This window comes from Ochlerotatus camptorhynchus, unplaced genomic scaffold, assembly GCF_037179485.1.
Source record: "Ochlerotatus camptorhynchus isolate MF236.1 unplaced genomic scaffold, CSIRO-AGI_Acam_v1.1 ptg000021l, whole genome shotgun sequence".
Taxonomy (NCBI): Eukaryota; Metazoa; Arthropoda; class Insecta; order Diptera; family Culicidae; genus Ochlerotatus; species Ochlerotatus camptorhynchus.
This window is the reverse complement of record NW_027040513.1, coordinates 625681-637815: the sequence shown is the minus strand read 5'-3', so window position 1 is coordinate 637815 and position 12135 is coordinate 625681. Positions and strand designations below refer to the sequence as shown.

General features: G+C 36.7%; 1 protein-coding gene across 1 annotated transcript in view; it reads left to right on the top strand.

Annotated features, from left to right (window-relative positions):
• The window catches only part of LOC135703848 (regulating synaptic membrane exocytosis protein 2-like), a 185922-nt gene extending 178688 nt beyond the window's left edge, over nt 1-7234 (top strand). Inside the window, exons 4-5 of the mRNA XM_065225184.1 lie at nt 6068-6265; nt 6332-7234. Coding sequence (XP_065081256.1) covers nt 6068-6265; nt 6332-6640 — 507 coding nt within the window. The 3' untranslated portion in view covers nt 6641-7234. The remainder of the gene's footprint in view (nt 1-6067; nt 6266-6331) is intronic.
• Nucleotides 7235-12135: the final 4901 nt, after the last annotated feature.

Here is a 12135-nt window from a genome sequence, read left to right as displayed (position 1 = left end):
TCGATCATGAACTGTTGGGGTGTGCTGCTGCCAGAGTCTTCGTTCGATCTCACTGTGCCACGGTTGTTCTTATATATGAGGCGGGTTGATAGGAAAAAGTCACAACTCTTGTTTTCGATGTTTACCTTTCTGAGCAAGCAATTCACATCGTATTGAAATGCAAAACACTTTAAATCCATCTGTTTTGAACAGTAGCGTGATTCAATGTGCAATACACTTGAATAGATAGTGAAAAAATTTCAACATTTCAAAGTTTGAAACACTATAAATTAACGTGTATAACACATTGAACCAAGGTGAAATACACTTAAAGTAAATGTGATTCTGCATTTAAAAAATCAAGTGTTTAAACACTTCGATCAAACGTGTGAATTTTTTTGAGTGTGCTATCAAATTCGTTCGAAGCATTTACCTTTGAGCGGAAAATAACGCGATTGTACCTGTCTCATAGCGTTCGTATGAGAAAATGGAAGAGTTGCCAGTCTTCTTGATTTGTTGTCTTAGATAAAACACAAGTAAATGCTTCCAGATATTAGTTAGATCCACTCTAAACGGCCATCCCGATGTGTTTATATCACAGCATTGCTTATAATGCACATATCTATATCTTTTCCGGTACCATGGAGTCAACAATTTAAAAGTGAAAGGAGAGCAGCAAAATGGAGCACATGCGATATGGAAATGGAGTGATGCTCGTTAAGAAAATTTTCCACGTTGGTGTTACAGTTTTATAAGAAACAACTAGGAACTCAAGATCATCATACAAAGATAATGAGCTATCGTGTAGCACATTAAAAATAACATGGGAGAATTTCGGGAGACTAGCAGCAAGACGGATAAGCAAAGGTTTCACAGAAGAAATAAGTGTTAGCATAGAGGTAAACTCTAAGACCAGAAGGTCCCGAAGAAACGTGCTCAACTTTTTGGCTCAGCTCTGGTACTATCTTCGGTTCCAAGCTAATCGATGCACCCCTCGAAACATAGGAAAATCCATGAACCCCTCATTTTATCTGTCAAAATTTCATAGTGAAGCAAAACAAACATAGTGTAGCACTAGTTAATCGATTTGCTTGGCACCAATAGGCTAATCAAGTAGTGAGCCAATTTAAAATCGTTAGTTTCGTATTGATTGTTGGTGTTGGTTTGTTTACTAAAATGAACTATGGCAATTCACATCTTTTGCGTAGAAAATCAATTTAGCAAGGCACCTTTTGGTTCGCCTTTTGGTGCCAATTGACATACAAAGATCGGTTCGTGATTGGAAATAGAGTCAGATTTCAATATTTCCGAGGTGTTGACAGGGCAAAAATCTATACCCTGGATCACGCCGCTGTCAAAGCACCGGAGAATTTATCAATAAAACGAATTTTTGTTTATGCTAACTGGTTCAACGAAACAAATAACGAATTTAATTTGGTGGATGTGAACGAAAACAGAATTATAATTGAAAATTATGTTAAGCACGTTTTGCTCTTCGTATTTAATTATCAGAATGTATGAAAGGTGAATAAGAAATCAAAATGTATGCCTAAATTTGTTAGTTATTATTAGTATTATAAAATTTACTTTGAATGGAATATTGAGAGAATCGAAGAATTCACGCGTAACATTATAACATTAATGCAACTGCAAATGCATCTTCCATTGAATCTGTTAATTCAAGCACAAGCTAATATCATCATCTGTCAACCTGTTCTGCGAGCATAGCTTAAAATTCGAACATTTTTAATCGGAAGGGAATTGCTCGAGGAATTGCTTGAATATAAGGGAATGTAAAATTTGAAGACTCAAAGTTGAGGTTCTAATTACACATTTTGAAACTGCTATTGGGCCTTATAACGGATGTCACTTTACGTTGAAAACTTGTCATTTGTCGTCACAATTAAGTGATTCCAATTTCATTTGTACGGCAATCACGACCCTTATTATGAGTATCACTTCCTTATCACCGTATCACAGACAAACAGACATCAAATTCACCATCACATTCTTCGCAAATAAGGCTTTAGTTGGGAATATGCTTGCATTTGTCATGATGGCGCCACTGAAGCGTTAAGCAAGCCAGTATATTTTGAACTTATCAGTGATGTCAGTTTTTTTCTGCTTATATTAGTATATGTCAGCTCTTGATAATGATAAGGGAACCAAGGCATCCCACTGGAGACATATACAGTAATGACCCGATTTTGTCAGTCCCTTTTTTGAAATTATTTTCTAAAGTTCTACAAAACCCATGCACTTTTTCAGTGGTCTTATTGATGAATTTACGTTACGGTTGACCAGCAGATGGAAATGATGAGAAAAGGATAATGACGTTTTGCTACCTGTCAAATCGTATGAAATATTTTTTAGTACATCATCACTTTTGTTGTTTTGTATTTCAAACCTAGGTGTCGCATGCACTGCCCAAGTAACCACCAAGCCCGGTAACTACACGATAATCGCCCTTTTTGCGATATAAGGTAGATATAGGATTTCCGAACTTTATATCAGTCGTATAGCAGCCTTATATACCAAAATGGGCGATTAACGGGCTTGTTGGTTACTTGGGTGGTGCAGTTTTGCGTAAATTCATCAATTGGACCAAAGTATACCTTAAACACCCATCTTGAAGATGCATGAAAATGATTTGGAATTACGATTTTATGAAATTATTTAATGATCTAATTCGCGGAGGGGTTGACAAAATTGACACTACATACTAATCTAAAGAGTACAGAAAAAAATGTTGAATATTACACCAAATATATTATATTAACAATATGATCCACTCTTTCGCTTAACTGGCCAACCAAATTTTTATCGATGAAAGCACCTCTGTGGCCAAAAAGGCTACCAATGTATTTGTTTATCGTCACGAGGGGTAAACCAAATGAAAATTTGTTTAATATTTCAAATGCATGTATTTCAGCATATTATTTTATTTGATGCCCACAGTGACATGTCAGACAGATTTTAAAGTAATATACACAATGTAATTAATGAAAATAATGTGACTCTTACTTTTGTAATAAGTGTTATATTCGCACCCCTTGATTGTAATTGAATGATTGTTGCTGACCTTTTTCAACGCTAGAAGGTGCGTGCAGCAATATTTTGCTGGTCGCCATTGCAATATTTGGAAAAGCCATTCATGCCATTGTTAATATAATATATTTGCTAGCACCCTCTATCATGCACATTACGCACTCGTGACAATCGATTTTATTCTCTTTCTGTATGTTAAACATAACGTCCGTCGCATCTTGTGTGCATTATTCAACGAATACACCGCACTATATGCGACATTATGTTTAACGTACAGATCGAGAGTGAAATCGATTGTCTCGAGTGGGTTATTTCAGTTTCCAACTCTAGCGACAATAGTGACACTGTTTTTTCATTACTTAATGACATAGTTGAACACCTTGTATTTTTAAATCCAACGCAGTCAAAAAGGCAATTGCGCGCCCCTCGGGAGAATTGTCAGAACCTGATTTGAAATCGATTGAGATTGGTGAAGCAAAATCGATATTTTGAACCACCCTAATGCATTAGGTATAAGAAAATCGGGCACAAGGGCTGAGGGGATACATTTTACATAAATTTCGCGTGGCGTAATTAATCAGGTAGTGTGACACATCTAAATCTCAATACTAGCTGCTCGAAAATTAATCTACGAAAAATCTACTTTCATGTTTCGCATCAATTTGTATCATACTTCATCTTTTTGCAGGAAATCTTCATTAACCTTCTATCCGTCTATCCGTCTATCTATCTATCTATCTATCTATCTATCTATCTATCTATCTATCTATCTATCTATCTATCTATCTATCTATCTATCTATCTATCTATCTATCTATCTATCTATCTATCTATCTATCTATCTATCTATCTATCTATCTATCTATCTATCTATCTATCTATCTATCTATCTATCTATCTATCTATCTATCTATCTATCTATCTATCTATCTATCTATCTATCTATCTATCTATCTATCTATCTATCTATCTATCTATCTATCTATCTATCTATCTATCTATCTATCTATCTATCTATCTATCTATCTATCTATCTATCTATCTATCTATCTATCTATCTATCTATCTATCTATCTATCTATCTATCTATCTATCTATCTATCTATCTATCTATCTATCTATCTATCTATCTATCTATCTATCTATCTATCTATCTATCTATCTATCTATCTATCTATCTATCTATCTATCTATCTATCTATCTATCTATCTATCTATCTATCTATCTATCTATCTATCTATCTATCTATCTATCTATCTATCTATCTATCTATCTATCTATCTATCTATCTATCTATCTATCTATCTATCTATCTATCTATCTATCTATCTATCTATCTATCTATCTATCTATCTATCTATCTATCTATCTATCTATCTATCTATCTATCTATCTATCTATCTATCTATCTATCTATCTATCTATCTATCTATCTATCTATCTATCTATCTATCTATCTATCTATCTATCTATCTATCTATCTATCTATCTATCTATCTATCTATCTATCTATCTATCTATCTATCTATCTATCTATCTATCTATCTATCTATCTATCTATCTATCTATCTATCTATCTATCTATCTATCTATCTATCTATCTATCTATCTATCTATCTATCTATCTATCTATCTATCTATCTATCTATCTATCTATCTATCTATCTATCTATCTATCTATCTATCTATCTATCTATCTATCTATCTATCTATCTATCTATCTATCTATCTATCTATCTATCTATCTATCTATCTATCTATCTATCTATCTATCTATCTATCTATCTATCTATCAGAATAGGCACAGCACAGCAAAATTAAATCTTTCCTGCATCGAAGATAGTGTCATCCTCCTCGTAATTAATGCAGAATAAGTAACTTCTGCTTGTTTGGCTTTATTACGTCTCGAGTTAAGTCTCTAGTGGGACTTTACACCAGCCCTCAACTTAGTATTATTTGAGCACTTCATCAGTCGTTTTGGGTCGGACATTTTCTCGATTTCCCTGCTCTCAAGCTATCAATTATTGAGAGCTTGAGAGCAGGGAAGGCGAGAAAATGTCCAACCCGAAAGCACAGACTAACAGACATAACACATTGAATATTTCTCACTGTGAAACTTCGTCGCTAAAACATTACGTGCATCTGTTGAGTACACTGTTGTGGGCAGTAGTGTGTAAACGCCGTTAAATGCTTGTGCGATGAACAACTTGCGATAGTGTTATGTCTGTTTGTCTGTTCCGAAAGATTCCTCGACCGGAAACCGAGAATCGAACCGGCCACTTCCGGCTTGATAATATCGTACCTTTACTGACTTGGCTATCTGAGGTCCAAATTCCGGAGGCACGTGCCTTCGAAAAATTTGCATACAGAGCAAATACCACTGACACTATGCATGAGGTGTAATTTGCATTATTGTTCCCTGCACAACATTTCCCCCGTCAAGTCGGGTATGGATAACGAGTCAAAGTGCTACTTATGATATACCACCATTATTATCGGAGTCAGCAATTCTCGTGATCTCCATGAGATTCTATAGTTGTGGAGTGTGGTGACTGACTTAGGAAGGAATTTGCACGAACAACGCCAACCAGTTAGTCAGTCACTCAGTCAGTAGTGTGCTAATGTGTATGTACCTATGCAGAAGGAATGGAAAAACAATTAGAATATACATAATAATTTAACGGTTTCGCACCCGCTGTCCGCGACGGCGGTGCCCTACTCCTACTTCCCATTCAGTGCGGTAGCACCTTTGGCTCTCTGGAGTTATGTTTGTTTCGGTGAACTGTTTGTTTGCTGGTAGCTAGCTAGTAGAGAGAGTGGCCAATTTTAACGGTTTCATCGCTTGATTAGAGACTTAACAATGGATAAATGATATGCGGAGGTTCAAATGATTTAGGAATGCAAATTGGGTATAGGCAATGTTCCGTTTAATTGGAATGTGAAAATTGGTGAAAATAAAGTTAATTTTTTTGATTTTATCGAGAAAGCCAGTAGAAAGTACCTTAACTAATAATCATTAATTCAACTCTTCTGTTTCAGATTTCCGACAGCTCACACAAATCGTCCGTTTCGACCAGTGGACTCTCGAAGCCCACATCGGTCACCTTTATCAAGGTTCAGGATGCCCAACAGCAGAATGGCCACGGCGACGAAGATGACCTCGAAGATGAGGAAATCGAGGAAAGCAAGTTCTGCACACTACCACGAAGTGGCCCCAATGCATTCACCATTCGACAAGTAACGCCAGTCATGTGGTTTAGTTGACATCGGATTTCTAAAACCACATTTTTTTTATCGTTCCAGGCCCGCTTTGTCAAAGGTAATGGCGCCAAAGCGCTTGGATTTTCGATTGTAGGCGGTAAGGACTCACCGAAAGGATCCATGGGCATCTATGTCAAAACGATCTACCCGAACGGTCAGGCAGCGGAGAAGGGAAGCCTCCAGGAGGGAGACGAAATCCTCTCGGTCAACGGGAAAGCATTCCAGGGTCTGTCCCATCAGGAGGCGATCAATGTGTTCAAATCGATCAAAACTGGCGACGTTGTCATTTTGATAGGCCGGAGGAACAACCGCCGCAAGTTGGACACTCCGTCCCCGCAAGGGCGAGATTGATAAATTCGATTTGGTGTAAAAATACCTATTAGTGGAGTGTTTATTTTTACCAACCTTAAAAATAAGGATTTCTAACCACAACTGCAATTATTAGTCCTAAGAAGCCGAACAAAATTTGGAAAACAAAAGTGAAAGAAAGTGCCTAATTGACACTTTCACTTCCAAAAAAATATTAAACCGTGGCAGCTAGCTTAGCTCGAACCAAATTATGAACTCGAAAACAACTACCTATTACCATTTTGTGTGTTTCATATTCCATGTAAAACAACGTCGAACAATGTATGCAGACACAACTAGTCCATGATCCTAAATAAAATTTGAATGTTTGCACACAGTTCATCGTCGAAAGAAAATATCTATCCACATAAATAACGATTAGTTCGTATAACCATACCAAAGGATTGTCATCAAATGAATACAACACGAAGCGCGAAACAAGTGTCTTTCTGCGCATATTGAACAGATATTTTGAAAACTCAATGTTTCTTTTGTTAAATCATTTTACTCTCTATTTCCGGCACGCGCGGAATGGAATGAATGTATTATTTTTGACTTTATTTACATATATGTACCAGTAAACCCAACCATACGAATAAAAAGGAATACATACATAGAATTGAGATTTCATGAATCGAAATAGACTAAAGAAATTCCGGAGTTCAGCCATAGCGCTTGGCATACAAGTGTGGAAAACCCCTTGAAATTTTGAGATTTTGAAATACCGTGGACCCCCGGCAATCTGTCCGTTCTATAGATAGGGTAGGATGGTGCAAAACGCACCCTTTAAGCAAAATCGTCAATGGCTGGCGAATGGAAGCTAAAATCAAGAAGAAAGTAATGGCGTTTGGTTCATTACCATGTTTTCTACAAAAATCGAGTGATTTAGAACTACAAAAGGATGATTTTCCATGACTTTCAAGGTATTTTCTAAATTGCTTCCAAAATGATAGCGGGGCAAAACGCCTGATTCATGATGCAATATGCACCACAACATTGGGACAAGACGCACGACAACAATGGCCAAAACGCACCACAACATTGGGGTAAAATGCACCCCATGGTAAACAAACCATAACCCCTGCAAGTAGATAATGCAAAGGGTTGCGGTATTTCAAATGATTATTTCTTTATGTTACATCAGAAATAAGGTCTCAAAATCTCAATAGAATGTGTGATTCATCAAGTAAAATATCTAAAAAATATACGAAACGTAAATTTGTTATTTTTTTTGTGATATATGATGTTAAAAGCTTAATTTACAGTCGATGATTTTAACAACTGTGCCCTGTTTTGCACAAAATGTAATTTTTTTAAGGAATCAGCAGGTCAATACATGATTTTATGATCAAGAATTATTTGTGAAACCTCCAGTTGAAAACAATCACAAACCGTTACCCGGAAAATGCATCTGAGGAAAAGTTATCGCTGTTTTTCTAAAAGTGGGCATTTTACCCCAGGGGTGCATTATGGGCTGTTCTCCCTTACTATAGATTCCATAGATAAGCAGAGGAATAAAAAGTTGTTTTGGCAATGATCTTACTGGCATCCGTGAAAAAAGTTCATGCCATCATAGAGCTCTTCGTTGTGCAGTTTTGTTTTGTTTCGTGCGTACAAGTTCAAAATGAAGTGCAAAGCAAATCTTTGCAACAATGTATCGAGGAATGGTTTGCTTAATGTTTCCTTCTTCCGTTGTCCGCGAAATAAATCGGAATGTGGAGTGTGGAAAGCGTTTTGTGCTCATAATATTACAATATTATCTGTTTCTTTGGTAACAAAACACGCCGAAAAAGACGCAGAAATCGTCGACATAGGAATTTGTATGGCAATGATTTCTGCGTCGTTTTCGGCGTGTTTTGTTACCAAAGAAACAGATAATACTTCTCCCTCAAACAACACCATGATGACGTCATGCTCGTTTGGCTACACTAAGGCCAACAATCAATAAGAAACTAACGATTTTAAATTGGCTCATTACTTGACTAGCCTATTGGTCCCAAGCAAACGATTAACGTACCCCATTCTAGTCGAAATTCTAGTACTACGCAATGTTTGCTTTAATTCGCTATGAAAGTTTGACAGATAAAATGAGGGGTTATTGGTTTTTCCTAGAGTCGGTGTATAATGAGTCACGCCAAGAGAAAAACAGTTGAACTCGCATCACGGTTTTCGAAAGATTCCCTTTCATTTAACTTGGCAACAGAGGACTTCTACATCAACTTCAAATGACTTCTAGCGAGAAAAAATAATAACGGCTGTAGTAAATCATTAAATCAGTGATTTTGTCAAATTATCTTAACAAAAAATATTAGAAATTCTTATTACCGATCATTACCAAACGTATCCCATGTCAATTGAATGCTCTCTGCGTGTTAATTATCATTTCTTCGATTATATTTTATATTTTATTGCAATACCTTTCGTGGACCTTTCATAGCATCGTAATGTTTGTTTACTTTGCACGATAGGTAGCTGGTTTGACAGTTCGATAGGTAGACTTGGCTTCACTGTTGGCGTGACTCATTATACACAGACTCTAGTTTTTCCTATGTTTCGAGGGGTGAATCGATTAGCTTGGGACCGAAGAGAGTACCAGAGCTGAGCCAAAAAGTTGAGCACGTTATTTCGGGACCTTCTAGTCTTAGAGTTACCTCTATGGTACTACACTATGTTTGTTTTGATTCGCTATGAAAGTTTGACAGATAAAATGTGGGGTTCGTTGATTTTCTTATGTTTCGAGGGGTGAATCGATTAGCTTGGGACCGAAGAGAGTACCAGAGTTGAGCCAAAAAGATGAACACGTTTCTTCGGAACCTTCTAGTCTTAGAGTTACCTCTATGGTACTATCAACTACGATACTTTTAAATTTACCGTTAAATGCTTATTCGATGAGCAACCTGCGAGAGATATGTCTGTTTGTCTGTGGTTTGACCATTTGTCGAGTTATATTTAACTCGTGGTTAAAAGTGACATTTCGAAAGTTATTTTCTATGTTCGATCCGTGCTGTCGATCAACCGGTTTTCGACCCACGGTTGTCAAAATTTAACTTCTTGTATGTCAGAAATAACCATGCTCGGATAGCAGGGTTAATCAATAACTTTCCATCTGTCAAATTCTAACCAAAAGTTAAAAAAAAAAATCGCCAAATGGTTCAGAGTCTAACTGACAGTTCATTTGGCTACATTATACTTTTCCTCCGTTTATCTATGGAATCTATATTGATGAATCTACCGAGGGGCACGCAATAGCCTTTTTGACTGCGTTGGATTTAAAGTACAAGGTGTTTAACTATGTAATTAAGTAATTAAAAATGAAAATTAAGTATGTCATGTAATTAAAATTAATTTCGCGTAATCAAAGCAGTGCCAGTGTAATTACTGTAATTAAAACATGTAGTTCAATTTGATTACGTAATTAATGTAATTAAAAATTAATTTTCTGTAATAAATGTAATTAAAGCTACACAAATGTAATTAAAAACGTACTCAAATCCTTATTCTTGAGCTATTTAAAAAAGTTGAAGAAAACCCTTAACACATACTCGAATGAATTAATTTATTCAAAAACTCTTCTTACACCCTGAAATACGCATATTAATGTTTTACTAGACTACAAACATGACCAATTCTGCGAATACTTATACTAAATTTCTTGGAGAACCATGCTAGAGTTGGAAACTGAAATAATCCACAATCGATTTCATTTTCGTTTTGTACGTTCAACATAATGTCGTATCTAGTGCACTGTATTCGTTGAATAATGCGCTTTAATGCAGAACTAGAATAAAATCGATTGTCACGAGTGGGTTATATCGGTTTACAACTCTAGCGACAATATATAGTGAAAAGGAAGTGATACTCATAATGAGGGCCGTGATTGCCATACAAATGAAATGGGAATCTCTTAGTTGTGACGACAAGTCTTCGAATTTTACATTTCCTTAAATTCAAGCAATTCCTCGAGCAAATTTCCTCCCGATCAAAAAATGTTCGAATTTTAAGCCATGCTCGCAGCACAGTTCGACAGATGATGATATTAGCTTGTGCCTGAATTAACAGATTCAATGGAAGATGTATATGCATTTGCATTAATTTTTTGATGTTACGCGTGAATTCTTCGATTATTTCAATATTTCTTTCAAGCTTAATATTATTATACTAATAATAATTAACAGATTTAAGGCAGAGTTCATTAACAAAAAAAAAATATAATCAGGTTTTGGTTGCAGACACTAAGATGATTCAAACCAATTGTGTGCTTTTATTTGTATTATCGCCATCATATGATCACATCCGTATTCAGAATTGACGCGATAGCATTTATGAAATTCGCCTCCCCATTGTTCGTATTTCCATGGGTCAACTAAACAATACTATGGGCAGAACTCCAAACCGATAAGAAACGATGAGTCCCATGTGCACAGGACACGAAATGATCGTTACCGATCAACTTGACACACTCAAGTTATCCTTGCTGGGAAGACAATTGCATACCAGCTGCGATTTTTTCCCGGAAGTAGCGCAGCGTGTGAATGTCCAAAGTATTCACCAGCTCCAGTGAACGGACACTGTCTGGGATAGCAAATTTGAACTCTTAATATGGTCATTACCGACGGATTTTCGTAAAATAATGAAGTTTGATATGTCACACGAGGGGTTCTGGTTCTTATTGGGAGTTGGATATCTACCCGGGGGGGGGGACAATTAAATGGGGCTGTGGACTGTCTAAGACCATTATTAGCCGTGCAGAATCATGAAGTTTGAAGTTTGCCCGGGGACACAGGAACATGCCCGAGAGGGCTAGTGTGACCGTCGAGTCTCATTAAGGCCATTACCAGCCAAAGTTTGGAAAATCATGAATTTTGATATGTCGCACGATGGGTTTTTGGTTCTTGTTGAGAATTGACCACTTCTCCGGGGGAACCGGAACATGTCTGGGAGGGCTAGTGTGACCATGGACTCTCAATAAGACCATTACTGGCGAAGATTTGTAAAATCATGAAGTTTGAAATGTCGCACGATGGGTTTCGTTCTTGTTGAGAATTGGCCACTTCCCCGGGAGCACCGGAACATTCCCGGAAGGGCTAGTGTGACCATGGACTTTCAATAAGGCCATTACTGGCCAAGATTTGTAAAATCATGAAGTTTGATATGTCGCATGATGGGTTTTGGTTCTTGTTGAGAATTGGCCACTTCCCGGGGCACCGGAACATTTCCGGGATGCCCAATGTGATTGTGAACCATCGAAATAGCTGCCACTGGTCCAATTACATCGTTTGAGAGAAAAAAACATGATGTTCATCGTGTGTATACTTATTACAGAACAATAAAGCCGTATGCCGACCAAAAGTGACCCCAACGGGAACCGATATAACTCGGGAACCATGAATTGATCAAAATATTTTAAGATGTATTCATAAACTTCAATAGATTCAAGACCAAATTCAATTTGTTGTAAAGAAAAATATTGAGAAATTATGTTTTTAGAGCTAATTGAT